A 16,979-nucleotide genomic window follows, 5' to 3' on the forward strand; every position below is an offset into this window, starting at 1 on the left:
TTTGGTCAAGGTGCAACATATCCCCCTCTGTGGGTCATATTAATACCCAAAGAACCAAGGAACCACACCCTAGATCAAGATAATTTATTAGTAGACACACCTCAAGACAATCTTCTTGTCAATAGCCATGAAGGAGAAAGAATAGGCATGAACTCTCTGATTTTCAGTCAAGGGGGAATGAAGCTACTTCTCTGGACTTCCATATTTGTGTTAGCTAAAACTTTCAAATCCAGATATTTTCATAGATTCCTTCAGAGCAGGGTTGCTGGTGGATAAAGAGAATCCTTAAAGCACACCACAGCGATGAACAGTACATTCCATCAAGGAGAACCTACCCACTGTTCCTTCCAGACACCAGCACAACACTGGTTCCTACTTCAAGGGGAATTGCATGTTTGACAACAAAAAAGTCACTGCACAAATATATATGTATATATATAACTAGAAATGATACTTGAATTTTAATTTTTAAATGATTTTATTTCCACAAGCATGAAAATTAAAAATATAGTTACTGCAGTAATCATAAGCACTCATTAGATAGAGGCAGTTACAAAACTTATAATTTCAAATACTTGAAATCTCCCAGAATTCACACTGCAGTGTGGATCTTGAGAGACTCAGCAGTTTAACACACTAAGCAAAGGCTGGTCTTTGAAGTGGATACAACCTCTTTGGAAATGCAGTCTCCTGCTAACTGCTTCCACGTGGGCATCAGGCTGCTCACACAAGAGGGTAGTGGGCATATGAAGCAATTCCACAGTGGTTGTTCCTGTCCTTGGAAATTTTCATGTAGCCGTCCATGCCCCAGCTTTTTCCCCAACTGAAAGAAATCATATTCTATTTAGTAGAAATATTATCACATGCTGGATTTATTACAATAGGCAAGAGACCAACCTAACAAAATGATCAGGAAAGGCAGAGGGTCTATTCCTGAGTACCAAGAGGTGCTTCACACAGGAATCTAAAAACTAACGTTACATGTTTCAGAACTATCAAATGTATCATAGTTTAGAAAATCAGTGTCACATACATGACATTGATACCCTTGAAACCAGTGAAGCGTTGGGAATTCTATGATAACATATTGTTAGTATGTTCATAGGGTTATATGAGAGCTGAGAAAGTTAAACAGCTGAGATCAGTTTCAGGAGCCCCGGGAAGGCCAGATTGACATTATAGTGTGCTGGTAACCTACATTCTTTGGACACAGACACAGAACATACCAAGAACAAGCTGACTAGGCAGAGTAAATAGTGAACTATTAGATCAGCAAGAAACACTGCCTCAATATAGAGGTATATAATGACTGGGAAACAATTGATGCCTGGAAGAATCTCCTGGACGAGATGCAGTGCAGTTAACCACTGAACCATCACTCCAGCCCCTGGAATTTCAAATACAGATTTTCAGGGCAATTTATACCTGTTCTTGATCGTCCAGTACTTATCCATTTCATTTCCCTCAATTCCATAGCCAACCACCAGAATTCCATGATTGGTATCAATACTGCTGCAGTTGGGCTCATAATAAATGCCTGGGAAATAACAGAAGCTGATGTGAGATGCACAGGACACCTGAGAGTGACCACAGCCACCAATAGTGGAACTATTTCAACAATCTCTGAAATTATATAAACTACAATCAGACTTCAGCTAAATATAAACTGCAATCATACTTGAACTCGATGTAAACTACAGTCAGACTTGAGCTAGATAAATTGTTCACAAGAATGCTAATACACACATGCACACACTCACACAGACACGCATACACACAGTTTCACAGAAAACTGAAGATATCCAAAGTAGTGAGTTTTATTGATAGCTATTGTCTGCATGCATATGAATTGACTCCTTAGAACTTTGTTGTTTTTCTACTAGTCTCATGCCAAGTTAAACTTAGAAGGCATAAATTATTTAATTAAAATGCTCTGTCATAATTTGATTTCAAACAATCAGTTTCTATAAACAACTAAAACATCCATGAAATGGAGAAGAGTTGAAAAATCAGCTAACCAATAAATTTTTTAAATAGTATACATTAGCTTTCATCTGAGCGTGCATATCAGGAGAAATTCAGTACTCAGGACTATTATTTGGAGATGAGTAAAGTCCAGAAACTTAACCATTCACATCATAGTTTTTACTTAACAGCCAGGCTTAGAACTTGTCATAACACAGAGATGTCACAATTTTTTTCTTCATTCGAAGGAAATATGCTGACCTCCACTGTAGAATGAAAAAGACTTATACACATGCATTTCAGCAGCAATGGGCCCTTGAGTTGCTACAGCATCCATTAGGATATCCTCATCTTCTGGGAGGGTCACATATTCTCTGATTTTAGCAGCTACATTCTGAGGATTGTATCTGCATGGTCCTTCCTTTAAAAGTTAAAGAGATAAAGGACTCAGTTTCTTCCAACACTTGGCAGTTTGCAGCTGAGCACACAAATATCTGGGTTATTGTAACTCATCCCAGGATGTGAAATGGTACTAAAAGATCTAGAACTGAAAATAAGTTCTCTTGTCTTCAATGACAACCAATAGTTCCCCCTATCCATAAGAAATTTACTGTTCCAGAGATCTGTATTATATGTTTAATAGTTTCTATGTTCTCCATGTACATGGAAGACAGTCATACCAAAATCACGATACCAAAACTTTATGCAAAGGATGATACTTAATGTCTGTGATGATGCTGTACAGAGAGATTCTACCATCCTATCTGAGTGCTGAAGATAGTGTATCATATCTACAGTTCTTCCTCGCTACAGGTTGAGCTGAAATAACATGGGGTCCACTTACTCTTCCTTTATATGGGTAGGTCGCCTCAGCCTCCACACCTCCATTGTGCAAAACATACCGAAAAGCAGCGTATATTTGACCCGATTCACAGCCATTGTTGCCATGAGGTTTAGAACAGTCCACTAGGTTCTGCACACTCAGAGGAATGAGTTTGCCTGTCTTTTTGTACATTTGTCCTTCTATGGCACCAGCTGCAGCAACAGCCCAACAAGAACCACAATGGCCCTAGAGTGAAGAAAATATGGTTTTTCACAAACAAATACTACCTCAGCTAACAACATAGACATGTGATTATTTGTCAACACAAGGAACTGGCAGTTGATAGATGCCTAGAAAGGAATTGTCAGTCTCCAAGAAAACTTGGATGCGGGTAGTATGCACATGCTCCTGCGGGTCCCCCCCACACCATATTTGTGAAAGACCTTTTGCTTTTATTGGTTATAAATGACAATAGAAGGATGTGAACTCTACAATGAGATGTGGTAGAAGTTCTTTTCTGGATAATGTGTTTGCTGAACTGTCAAGATCAATATATTGGAAAATGTATGAAGATTTCAAAGACGAAAATATATTATTTAAAAATGAGTTGCAAATCTGTCCTCATTCAATAAGAAAACAAAGACACTAATTTCTTTCCTCTAAATATGGTGTAAGAAGAAGGGCAGGTGGCACTGTCAAACCTGCTGCCGCACAGGGGTCACATATCCTTCTTTTCGCCAATCCACAAATTTGGGTAAACCGCTAAGAGCTCGTTTCCAGATGCCTTTTCCCCTCTTGTGTGTTTGCTTTGGGAAAGCAACCACCATTTTCTTGAATTCTTCATCGGTCTTCAAGGAAAAGTACATAAATGTTTATAAAAGAAAAGACTCCATGTAAAACACACAAGAGAGCACAGTGTGAACTAAGCCATGTCACGCTCACCATGTCACCAAAGGCGTTCATTTTCATGGTGTAGCCATTCTTCCCCAGGCCATTCTCCCCATTGTGAAGTTTAATCATTTTCATGTTCTTTTCCCATATTGTTCTCCTCAGTGCTTCTTCCTCCTGGATAAGAACAAAAATGGGTGACATTTCTTTATAATTAAACTCCTGTACAAGCTGATGTTGTGGATTACTGTCCAGGTGATTAGAGCCCCAGGAGAGCTAGTCTAGGACACAATAGTCACATATTCTCCTCCTACTGACGAAAGGGAATCTGGCTATCTATTTTTCACAATGGTTGTGATTAAGCAACCTCAGTGGTGGTAGTTGTGGTGGGGCACTTATGACCTCTACTATGCCTAGACAGCTGCACTCTGGTGCCCTTCTGGACAATTTCCAGGATACAAACCAGGCTGTATGATTTTTCATAGAGTATCTTCCACTCTTCCCATTCAACATCCAAACTGGGATCAAGTGCCGAAACACGTGACCCAACTCCTAAGCACAGGATGACCAGGAAGATAGTAGGAGTCATATCTGAAGAACCTGGATTTGAGAGAGAAATGAAGACATAATTACAGCAATGCTTTAATGTCTTCTTATTCCTTTGTAAGAAATTAATCCATATGTGGTCAAGGAAAGTTGTTGAATTAGTGTCCCAAATATTTTTTAAAAGATTGTAGAAGAAGGTCGAGGATGTGTTTGAACTGAGTCATCCACTGGTATTTATTGGATCCAATATAAAATGAAGAGCCTGTCCCCAGAATTCTAGCAGTGAAAACTTTTGGTGAACTGCATCTCACTATTACAGAAATGTCTCCATCCTCTGTGAAAAACAGAAGCAAAAGATAACCATTTTCTTAGGATTTCACTGACTCATTTTTTATACCAAGCAAAACTTCTCTCACATGGTATTGGATTCCACTTTCAAAATAGGTCAACAGTTGGGACTACATGATAACATAAGCATTTTTAATGTACAGAAAGTGGTAGGCTTGACTTTAACCCTCCCCTCTTCAATGAAACTTTGTGAAATATCTTCTATAAGAATGTTGGAAGAGTCATTTATTATTACTTGTGTTCTGCTGTTGGGAATACGCAATCAAACTCCCAACTCACTATCTATATGAGGATAGCATCACATTAAAAACCAACAGGAGGCTGGAACCATGGTAGTAGGTGGAGTACAATGCCAAGTTGATAGTGAGATTATCAGTTTCTGAACCTGCAGGATCTCAAAAGCAACATTGCCCAAAAGACTTGATAGGAACAGACCATCTGCGTCTGTCTGTGTGAACTGAAAACAGATCCTTCTGGGGTTATGTACAAGAGATGATCTCTTCTGGACCAGTAGGTGCCAGTGATGTTTACTGGTGTAAACCTCTGGGGTCAGACCTAAACTTTTATGTAATGAGACCCTCCCTATAAAAACAGAACCATAAGGCATGTAGTGTCTTCTTTACCTTTCCTACCCATTTCACTACACACACCAGGGGTGCTAAGGGTTAGACTATTGTCTTTGGCATTTACTTGATTTTCCCTGGGGTCTCTCAACCCCCACCCCACAGTACCTGACATTCTGCCTTGGAAAGTCATGGTCTTACCTCTCTGTGGTGATGGCTACTGCCTTAGTTCACTCCACGGTCTCAACTCTTCAGAGCTTGTTGAGGTTCCAGAGTCTGACACAGCAGTAACTCTCAAATATCTATCCATTTGAGCCCGTCCCTCAGTCATGCTCTCCCTTTGATTGGCTGTGCTACTGCCATGAATAATTCTCCAAGCACTTCAGGCTCTTTCTGAGAGATAACCTCTCACTTTTCCTCTGGCGTGGCTGTGGATTCCTCTCTGGACAACAGGAATCTGAATTTGTGAATCTTGTCAAAGCAAGTTGGATAGCAGTCCTGTAGGCTTTGGATCACAGTGTACTGAGCTTCTTGCTTTCTGAGTACACTTTCTGGAAAAGATGTATGATGTGCCCTTGCAATTAGAGTTGGAGGCTTTGGTTATCATCCCTGGCAGGAGTTAATCAGTGCGTTCTGTTTTGTGTTGACTCATTACCTATGGTTGGATCCTAGAGAACACAGACTCTTGTTTCCATATATATGTCCATGTGGAATACAGTTGGATATCACAAGACATTTAGGAGATATGAACCTCAAAGGGGCAAGTGGTTCACAAGGTTGAAGTACAAGAGGGGAAATAAATGGCAGGCTCTGTCTGCATCTCTTGAAACTCTCTGGCTTTTCTCTTTTGGATATTACATTGGCCAGCCATCTAGAAGCACCATTTACCTGGCATTCTTCATTGAACCAGCACAGCATCAATTCAAAGTTGCTATATTTACTGCTTCAGGACCCATCCTGGTGGGCTAGGGACAGTTTTGATTTGCATTTCTCTGATGACTAAGGATTTTGAGCATTTCTTTAAGTATCTTTCAGACATTTTAGATTCCTCTGTTAACACTTCTCTGTTTAGGTTTGTATTCCATTTTTATTGGATTATTGAATATTGGACTTTTAAATGGTGTTGAGACTCTTACAGTCTACAGAATATTTTTAATTTGGAATGAATGCATTTCTGCACTCTTATGTGTCTATAAGCCTATGGTTCCAGGGAGGGGAATTGGGTGATATGGAAGAGAATATTTCTCCCACAAGCTCACAGATTTGAATGCTTGTTCACTAGTCAATGAAACTATCTGAAGGGATTAGGAGGTATAGCTTTGATGGAGGAAATATATCACTAGGAGTTGGTTTTGAGGTTTCAAAAGCACATGCCAAGTCCAGTATCACTCAAATGTGAAATTCTCAGTTACTTATCTAGTACCATGCCTGCCTGCCTTTATAATGCTGTGCTCCCTGCCATGATAACAATGGAAATGCCCCTGAAACTGTAAGACTCAATTAAATATCTTCCTTTACAGGTGTTTCCACAATCTTGTTGTCTCTCTGTAATGGCAGAACACTGACTAAGACAGGCCATTTGATTATGTAAATGGAGACTGCACTTTCATTTCATGATGGCCCCCCACCTAAATAATCCCACAGAAACTGTATTAAGTTTGGCTAATGACTCAGGCATATTCCTTGCCAGCTCTTACACCATAAATTAACCTCTGTATTTTCACGTGCTGCAGCATATTGATAATGATTTGGCAACTTTCTCCTTCAGAGACGACACAAGATCTCCTCAAGTCCACGTACACTCTCCATGTATCTTTGTTTTAATTTCCTGCCTAGTGGTATTTTGACTGACCGTAGGTAAATACAGCTTTATTCATCAACCAGTAAAAGAACACATATACCAAAGGACATACCACATCATGATTCAAAGAGATGAAACTCATTCTTAGAACTAGGTTTTAATTGGTAACATATGTTTAGTTGGTGTACTATCTCCTCTAATACAAGATGACCCACTTGTGTTTCTTTTATGTGTATATGTATTTTCAGACACTTCTATCATAGTTTGTTTATATGGCTTTTAAGTCTGGCGATAGATGTTGATAGAGACAGAGACCCACACTGGAGCACCGGACTGAGCTCCCAATGTCCCAATGAGGAGCAGAAGGAGGGAGAACATGAGCAAAGAAGTCAGGACCACAAGGGGTGTACCCACCCACAGAGACAGTGGGGCTGATCTATTGGGAGCTCACCAAGGCCAGTTGGACTGTGACTGAAAAAGCATGGGCCAAACCGGACTCTCTGAATATGGCGGACAATGAGGGCTGATGAGAAGCCAAGGACAATGGCACTGGGTTTTGATCCTACTTCATCTTCTGGCTTTGTGGGAGCCTAGCCAGTTTGGATGTTCACCTTCCTAGACCAGGATGGAGGGGGAAGGACTTTGGACTTTCCACAGGGCAGGGAACCCTGACTGCTCTTCAGACTCGAGAGGGAGGGGGAGAGGATGAGGGGAGGGGGAGAGGAGTGGGAGGAGGGGGAAGGAAATGGGAGGCTGAGAGGAGGCGGAAATTTTTTTTCAATAAAAAATATTAAAAAAAATAAAAAAACAAAACTTAAGTATTAGTTATCTATCCAAATATTTCTTCCTCTGCTGAGAGTGAAAAATGTTTAAGACAGAGAAAGTAACAAATCATTATGTTCATAAGTGACTGAAATCTTTATTCTCTGAATCTGTAAATAAGACCTGACATGGCTTGATTCAGACCTCCAAGTATCTATTAATGCTGTCTAAATCCTTGCATCATCCTATGTCAAGCAGCAATTCTGATAAATCAGAGGATCAAGAATGGTCTTTATTTCTATCTGAGCACTCATAATATCTAATCGAGATAATTTCCTACCAGGTACCCTCTGAAACTGGCTCAACTTTACCTGTCTGTAGCAAGTTTCTGTACTTCTACTTAGTCAGAATCCCTTTATGCCAATTATTTTCATTCTTCATAATAATTTACTTCTATTGAGCTCCAATATTCTCCTTGGCAACAAAATCTCCTTACATGGGTTATTTCAATGCTAAGACCTCTGCCTCAGTTGAGGAGTGTGTTGTTCTTAAATATATTCTGTATTGCATGAGTGTCAAAGATCATTTTTCTCCTCTAAGAAGTTTGCGTTGATATTATTCAATTTATCTCCAGGGAGCAGGCACCCTTATGAAATGGACATGACAAAGTTTTAGAGATTTAGATTCTCATCTGATGTGTCCTTCAGAATCACATTTGGTATGCTTGGTACTCTGAACCTACAGAGTTGAGTTTGTCATGCAAATCATGAAGAAAGGTTCAGAGATAAGGATAGTAGACATATTTCTTGCTGAGCTTGAATTTTTAATGCTTGTGAGCATGACATACATTGAAGTTATTTCCTCCCATTAGAAAGTTAGGTGTCAGCACCCTCTACCTATAGCCCCCACTGCTTTTAATACCTACATATGTAAAGTTAGTCATATAAGGCAGTTCATCATCTACACAATGATTCTTTTCTATGAGGTCATGGTTGATAGCACAGTCTGTCATCCTTCAGAACTGCTAGGAAAACTTTTAAAAATAAACTCCACATCTACAGAATGAAACCCCTGGGAAATTTATATCCAGGCTCAAGAACCTAATGTAGTTATGAGCACCATTGAAGCTTGGAAATCACTTTCGTGGAGTTGTTGACAAATGAGAGGAAGAGCAAGTATAAACTTCTTAGCACAAGAACAACAGCAACATGGCGGGAATAAATTTTATCCTTGCTCTGATTTCCATGACTGCCAAGTCCTCACAAATGGGGTTGACTTCCTCCTGGAACAATGTTATGATAGTGCATATGTATCATATGCACTAGTGTGCAACCAAATATCATAAATGGAGGTGTATATACAGCCTAGCATATATGGCATAAAAATTGAAATGTTCACTTTGAGATGAAAACTATTATATCATGACTATCTCAATAAAATATTACACTTATGCCTACATAAAAATAAATTAATAAAGCACCTCATTTTTAGGTCATTATTTTTCAATTGACTTAATAATCTAAAATTATTCACAATTTTAAATAATAATGGATTGTAGAATCTGAGAAGGAAGGAATGACAAGAACTCCTTCCTCCTCATACACCCATCTCTGCAGCTAAACATAGAAGATCAAATTCAGCCAGGGGATGGAGGTGCACGCCTTTAATCCCAGCATTCGGGAGGCAGAGGCAGGTCGATCTCTCTCTGTGAGTTCAAGGCCAGCCTGGTCTACAAAGAGCTAGTTCCGGGACAGGCTCCAAAAGGTACAAAGAAACCCTGTCTTGAAAAACAAAAACAAAAAAAGAGAAAATTCACACTGTAATCTGAATTTCCATGCAAAGTTCTAGAAGCATTCACTCTTTTTTTGCTCCCTTCAATTGTGTAACCTATTCTTTAGACTCTAATAGATACCACTAAGGCCCTTCTTTAGGGACAAAATGGTCAGAATATAAGCAGACAACTGAGTGATCTTACATCAGGAAATTACAGTGAACCTTAGCTTGCAAAGGTCTACAGATGAACTTCCATCACTCTGTCCCAGTAGCCAATGATTCTGGACCTTCGGTCAGGTACTTGCTGAGCCCTTAGAGATAGACACAATCAGCAGGAAAGGAAGCCTTGGGCCAAAACAGTCAAATCCTCCTGAGTCACATCTATCCAGGTGCCTCCTAAGAGACGTAAGGGGGACCTGTTCTTTTTTTTCTGCCTCATGTCTCTACCTTCCTTACACTCTTTCACTTCCTTATCTTCCTCATTAAAATGTGCCTGGTAAAAATGCAATAGAGAAAAAATACTTGGCAGAGTTAACCCCTTGATATATTGCTCATGAATAAGCTACAAGGAACATCCTCACAGTCTAAAACCCTGACGAGGCTCCATGGACACCTCACTGCTTCAGAAGCATCACTGCTGCTCTGACTCCTTGGCGGCAAGGAGGCATTTCATCTGTAAGGGCAAACAAGCTATTCCTGCCACCAGCGACAATGCTCAAGTACCAAAATTACAGCATCTTCATTGCAGAGTGCTCAGGCATACGGGCTGTAGGTGCTAGGCCATTAGGGTGTCCACACCACAGGATTTGTCTTTTCAATATAGTCAACTTATCCACACCAGCATTTCTTATAATGTCATGTGAATATAAAAGGTGCACAGAGTATTATCATGATAATGTAAGAGTTACCAAGCAGGGACCAATTGTAGTGCAGAAATGCTGCTGCATGGTCCCACTGGTTAATCCCCTCCAGTCAGAACACTTTGGAAGATTGCAAGACTGATGTCCATTTGCCACTAAAGTCCTTCATTCATGGTAAGCCAGGCAGTTTGACTTTCAGTACATCCTTGTGAGCTATGGCTGCTAGGTAGGACTGTGTGGGCCCAACCACAGTGCTGTCTTCATGTCATGGGAGCACAGTGGTGTCATCCTGCAGACCATTCCCATACTTCCATGTTTTTAATGCTTCCATTAGGCAATAGCTTTGCACTATTTGAACTCACTACTTCAGGCTGGTTTTCTGGCACATCAGGACCACCTTAGATATATCTCATTAGCACCTCATAGATATGTACTCGGCTAGGCTCATATCTGAGCTCCTTGGTATGCCTGGAGCTTGCTTGGTTCACCCCAGAGCTGCCTGGTACAAACTTCTATCTCACATAAACTGCATTATTTCTAGTTGCCCCGCACCGAGGCCCCTGTCTGCACTCTATGCGCTAGAACCCAGTTTGTGAGCTTTGGGCAAGGGGCTGGAGGTTGTGGAAACACACGCAGAGACAGACCAACACACGGACCTCCAATCACTGGTACAAAAGCCCTTCTTTAATAGCACCATGGAGGCTTAAATACACTGCAGTCAATGGCCAACAGGTGAAAATCCCATCCTCTGATCCTCTAGGCTAGGCACAGCTTCTAGTAACTTCAATTAGAAGGCTCTAGACAGGGAAGAGCAGCTGAAAGCCAGGACTCAATTAGTCCAAACATCTCTCCCCTAAATTTTTTATAAAACAGAAGACCCTCCTGTCTTAGGTCATCTCAGAAGAGTAAACCCCTACCTATCTTTGGGAGGCCCCTTCCCTGTCTTAGGTGGACCCTCTTCCGTAGAAGTTGCCCGTCTATGGAGGAGTCTTCATTGTTGGTGCAGTATTTGCAAGCAAACCTGGAGTATGTTCAAGTTACTGGCCAACAGTCTCAGAAGGACTTGCCATTAAAATAAGCCTCACTGTGAGAATATAAATAAGTTATTCACAGCTCAGTGAGACAGATTTTATAGTAGGATTCTACTGAGAAACAAGAGGAGGTAAGTGGAAAAGATGCAAAAACCAGCAAGTGGAGAAGGCAGTTCATTTGAGATCTTTCACTTTAGACACCACATGCTCTCTAGAAGTGTTGACAGTCTTGCCACTGAGCTGATATTCAACAAGAAGTGGCTTCTGACCTAAAATGAGTATACTTTGCTAACAAACACTGTTTAAAGTCTATGTTCCCTCTGTTTCTTTCTCAAAATTAGGGGTAAAGATCACTAACCAATCCTGTCATGTTGGATGTCTCATAAGGATGTCTCACGCACGCCAAGATTGTTTTTTTTTTTGCCCTGAAGTATAATTGCTCTAAATTCTTTAATACAAATTTCAATTCTTCATTCTGAAGTTTTCTCACATGACATTTAGAGCCTGGAAATAACTAATAGAATGATTACCATCCAGCTCTCTCTGTGTCTGAGAATACCATAGAGAAGTCAGAAGGAGTAGCTCCTCCAGAAGGGATGGAAGACTTGAAAGTATATGTATAACTTTTGAAGCTAGAATCAGCTTGGCACAACTTGGTAACATGGGGGAGGCCAGTTAAACTCGATTAACACACATATCTTTTAAATACACCCATGAATGAAGAACTGAGGTCACTGAGCATGAGGAACTGACAAGAAATCCTTGATCCTCTTCACCACTACAAGTTTTTCACAATAAATCATACACATACCATCTATGTGGCTACCCATAGAAGACCGAGTTGACAATGTAGTTTGTATTGGCTTGGTTATCCCTAAAGACATCTCTTTATTTTGTTCCCTTCCAAATGTATAGACACAGTCTTCAAATTCTAACGTATACCACTAAATCCTTCCCCTGGCAGTATATGTTAGCTGTGGGCACAAAATGGTAAGAATTCATGCAGAGACTTGAGTGATCTTGCATCTGGCAACTACAGTGGACCCCAGCTTGGAAAGACGTACAGAGAACTTGCATCACTCTGTGTCCCAGTGACAAATGATTCTGGACCTTGAGCCAGATACTTTCTGAGCCCTAAGATATAGATACAATCAGCAAGAATGAGCTAGTCAACAGGAAAGGAAGCCTTGGGCCAAAACAATCCACCACTCCTGAGTCACAATCCACCCAAGGGCCTCTGGATAGACATAAGGAGAACCTATACTCTCTTTCTCTGTCATGTAGCTGACTTCCTTACACCCTTTCACTTCTATACCTTCCTCACTAAAATGTCCTTTGCCTGTTAAGAACCAAAGAGGGAAAAATTACTCAGCAGATTTATGACTTCAATATAATATTTGTTTTCTAAATAAGGAACATCCTCCACATTCTAAAATTTGACCAGACATTAGGAGTACCTCAACTCCTTGAATGAATAAATCACTGCTACCCTGAAATCCTAGCCAGAAGGATGTATTTCACCTGTAAGGGCAAGCAAGCTCTTCCTTGGCATCAAGGATTATGCTTAGACATAAAAATGACCCTACCTTTTTCCACAGTCAATGAGCCTATGAGCCCCAAGGCGCTAAGTAACCAAGGCATTCACACAAGATTTGCCTTTTGAATATATAAGCTTTAGTCAGATAAACATTCATTATAATACCATAGTATTATAATGTTAACATAGTAACATAAAAGTTAAGCAGACATCTCACCAAGCAGGAACAGCTGTTGTGCGGAAATGCTGCTGATTGGTTTTCCTGGAGGAACTCTCCATTGAGGATGCTTTGGAAGCTTTCAGGCTTGCCCCACATCTGCTGTGAAGTTCTTCAATGTCAGCCTAGGTCAATGGCACTGATGGAGGTCCAGGAGCTTCTTGTGAGCTTAGGTCAAGGGCTATGACTGACAGACAGACCTGTATGAGCCCCATAACAGTGTTGAAACTTCAAAGACCAAGACAAAGAACAGATTTCTAAGTCTTCTTTCATGTGAATAATGAAGCTCATGGAAGTCTAGAACATTCAGGAGCTTCTTGTGAGCTTAGGTCAATGACTATGACTGATAGACAGGCCTGTGTGAGCCCAGTGACAATGTTGAAAGTTCAGAGTTCTCTGAGACCAAGACAATACACAGATTCTTAAGTCCTCTTTCATGTGGGTATAAGCACAAAACTAGAGAAGTTATGTTTCAAGAGCTCAGTGGTATGATCCTACAGCCCATTCCCAAAGTTTCAGTAATCTTATCATTGAACTATGCAATAGCTTTGTGCTATCAGAGATCACAGTTTGGGATTGGTTCACCAGCATCTCAGTGCCACCTGGGCGTTCCCTCATTAGCATATCATAGCTACGTTCTAGGATAGGCTCCTAGCTGAGTTTTCTAGTAGCCTGCTTGTAACTTGTTTCTTAGGCCTAGTTCTTACCAGAGATGCCTGGTGCAAATTTGTATATCATGCTTTTCATTATTCCTACTTAAGCATAATGTTTTGTAAGTTAACAAAAATGCTTTTTAAGTTATGTTTCTTACACTTATAGAATCATAATATCCAGATACATGTTTGGGGAATGTGTGTTTCTTCATAGGCACAATACACTCCTCCATCATTTAGTCTCTAAATTATCAGACACAAAATCTAGGAACCTTGCAACAATAGACAGCATCCTTTCCTGCCTCTGGACTTCCCCATAATCTACAGAATGCATTGAAGAGCATATTAAGCTCTGAGCATTCAATGGTACTTACATCTCAAGCTTCCAAATGCCACTACAATGCTCAAAAGCAACAGTCAGGACTATCATAGCAACTCCCCATTTTCCTGTCGCCTACTTCTGTTCTGCTTTGGCTTCTGTCACTATGCTAGACTCATGACCAAAAGAAAACTGGGTGATAATAGGGTTCATTTCACAGTTTTTACTCCATTATTTAGGGAAGTCAAGGTATAGAACTCAAAGCATAAGTTTGGTGGAGAAAACAAGCCCAAATGCCCAATATTTATTTACTTTTAGGCTCACATTCAACGGCAATTCCTTTATACCTCAGGTTGGCCTGTGTAAGGATGGTATAATCTCAAGTGGGCTGAGTCCCTCCACATCAATTCGTTGTCAACAAAATGTCCAAAACACATGCCCTCAGGCCAATCCTATGGAAGTTATATTTCAAATATGGTTTTCTTTTCCATTTATGCTCAGTTGACAAACAAGATTTTGCCATCAGAGCACTTAGCAGACTCAATTCTGATACGCTTGCAACATGGAAAGTTTTTTATTGTCCTTCAGCACTGTGAGATGCTTTTGCTGGGTAAGGCAGCCTGGATTGGCATCTGAGGGCTCTTAGGACTTGGAGAACATTTCTCTAAGACCTCCTGTCTTTTAAATTTTCTATTAAGACGTCACCTCTTATTATGCTGGGTTTGTCCTTGTTTGTGATGCATCAGAAAAACTCCACAAACCACATCATAGTTAAAAACATTAAATATGCCAACTGAGAAAAGGTATTGAAAATTACCAGAGAAAAGGCACAAATCACAAACAAGTGTTCTGTGTGCTCCTTGGTGTATCATTTCTTGGCTTGGGAAGTTTGGGGAAGCTTTCTTCTATGATCTTGTTGAATGTCAGTTCTACAACATTTACATGGGATTTGCCTTTTCCTTCTATGCCTGTGATTGGTAGATGTCTTTTCATAATCTCCCAAACTTCTACATATTCCTTTTTGGTGTTTTTGGTTTGGTTTTAATCATTATTTTTCATTGATGGTCTACATCTTCTACTTTGATCCAGCCTGGCTCTATTCTGCCCTACAATTGGCCTGGACAGCTTCTTTTAACCAATGGTTATAAAACATAAGCATGGCATACAGAGGGGAATCCACATCATCTCCCCTTTCCTATCTAAATGAAAGGAAGCTTTTAACTTTAACAGAGTAAAATTAGATATAACAAAACAGGTATCAAGCAATAATTACAGTTATAATATTTTTTGTGAGTCTAAAGTTTTATATAATTTGTCTTTTACCATAACCAAGGAAAACTATAACTATAACTACTTAGTCTTTAAATCCATCAAAGACACCAGAAGATATAATATTACCTAAGTAAACAGGTAGTGCATTGTAAGCAACTTGCAAATAATAAATAAAACATATTCACAGCATAGAGAGAGGAATCCCACATTATTTTTTCTCCTATAAATTTAAAAAATAATACACAAATGCAGATATGTGCTTAAATACACACTAGACCAATTTAATCATAATATATTAGAATTATTTAAATATCAAAATAAAATAATTTTTCCTATCAACACAACGCAGGTATATCAATTACTAAACATAAGATTGCTGTATATTTATCAGTTTTCAAATGTAGGAAGACTAAAGTAAGATATTCAAATAATTACATTTATAAAATTATCTTTATGTTCCATATTGAAGTATGTAACTTATACAGTCATATCAACTTTCACTATTTATATATTCTATTTTCCCTGTTAGTGACCCTGACTACATTGTAATTAAAAGTGGCTAAACTTTAAGAAAATTTTTAAATTTCAGTTTATTCAACCGCTGTTTTGAACAATGTTTACTAGCATTTTAGTTTCAAAACAAAATACTCCTGCCAAACTTTCTATTTCGACATTCCCACGCACTGAAAGCACTTTAGACATTCCCAGTTCAGTCATTAGATAGTCCCATGCATGTCACATTCTGTAAACACCTCTTACAGGTGTTGTTATGTAAAAGATCTGTCCTAGATTTCACCAAGTTGATTACTGCTTATGTTTCAAACATATTCAAAGGTGCTGTAATAACAAAGTTGTATAAAATTCATGTTTTTTAAAAGAACTATTGTGCATTTTTCATGAACTATGGAATCTAAATATGACATTTGTGATTCAATATGGTATTTATAGTTAGCAGCGACTTTTTAAATGCTAGTGTAGCCATAAGCTTTTAATTTTATTTTCTGTGCAATAAACATTTGTTTTAGAAAAATGTAGAATTTAGATATGACTAATTTAATTGTCTTTGTTTCAGACTATATCAGGAAGTTTATTATAGTTTGCTTAGTATTCTAGATTTAAAGTTCAATTAGTTTGGGAAGCAGTCATTTTACAGGAATAAAATTATTCTCTGTGAAACTTTGGCAGCACATATCCTAAAATCATAACAATACAGAGAAGATTAATATGGCACTTGTGCAAAGGATGACACATAATTAATCTCTTATTTTATACTATGAACTTTACATAGAACTTTATTTTGCAACATAATAAAGATTTCCTCATTTCTTTTTATATGTGTGTGATCAAACTGAATAGTTATAGTGTTATATACAATCACGATAAATACCTCCTCCATGAAACTAACATTCCTTCAGTAGAAATACCAAGTTTTGAAGAAAAACCTTTCTGATGTATCTCTTAACAAAGCCCTGTATACAAACCAGCAGTAGCAGACTAGAGTCAAAGCAAAGTTGCGGCTGAGTTCAAATCATTTCATTTATAAAACCAAATGCAAAAGAGATTTGTTCTCAGGCCATTATTTGACTTTCTACAGTAGCTGGCATTTCCACTTTTCCCACTG

General features: G+C 39.1%; 1 protein-coding gene and 1 pseudogene across 2 annotated transcripts; one reads left to right on the forward strand and one right to left on the reverse strand.

The window, feature by feature from the left end:
- Nucleotides 1-723: 723 nt before the first annotated feature.
- LOC101995747 (cathepsin Q-like) lies at nt 724-4,265 on the reverse strand. 2 transcript variants are annotated; one of them, XM_026783107.1, is made up of 7 exons: nt 4,140-4,265; nt 3,731-3,850; nt 3,490-3,636; nt 2,810-3,034; nt 2,227-2,386; nt 1,426-1,537; nt 724-823 (listed from the first exon to the last, which is right to left on the reverse strand). In XM_026783107.1, exons 1-7 carry the CDS (start codon nt 4,263-4,265, stop codon nt 724-726), a joined length of 990 nt encoding a protein of 329 aa, XP_026638908.1. The 2 variants fall into 2 exon arrangements, with proteins under 2 accessions (XP_026638908.1, XP_005355373.1); XM_005355316.1 differs by having other exon boundaries at nt 3,731-3,853.
- A 12,263-nt stretch (nt 4,266-16,528) lies between these two features.
- LOC113456914 lies at nt 16,529-16,628 on the forward strand (annotated as a pseudogene).
- The last annotated feature ends 351 nt before the right edge of the window (nt 16,629-16,979 follow it).

Source organism: Microtus ochrogaster, chromosome 16 (assembly GCF_000317375.1).
Source record: "Microtus ochrogaster isolate Prairie Vole_2 chromosome 16, MicOch1.0, whole genome shotgun sequence".
Lineage (NCBI taxonomy): Eukaryota > Metazoa > Chordata > Mammalia > Rodentia > Cricetidae > Microtus > Microtus ochrogaster.

Excerpts from the sequence above, each read along its gene's own strand:
- LOC101995747 (XM_005355316.1), bottom strand. The coding sequence starts at position 4,265 with ATGACTCCTACTATCTTCCTGGTCATCCTGTGCTTAGGAGTTGGGTCA. Across the intron at positions 3,637-3,730 it reads TGAACGCCTTTGGTGACATG|ACCGATGAAGAATTCAAGAA; the intron begins GTGAGCGTGACA and ends TTTTCCTTGAAG. Across the intron at positions 824-1,425 it reads TACTGGACGATCAAGAACAG|TTGGGGAAAAAGCTGGGGCA; the intron begins GTATAAATTGCC and ends GATTTCTTTCAG.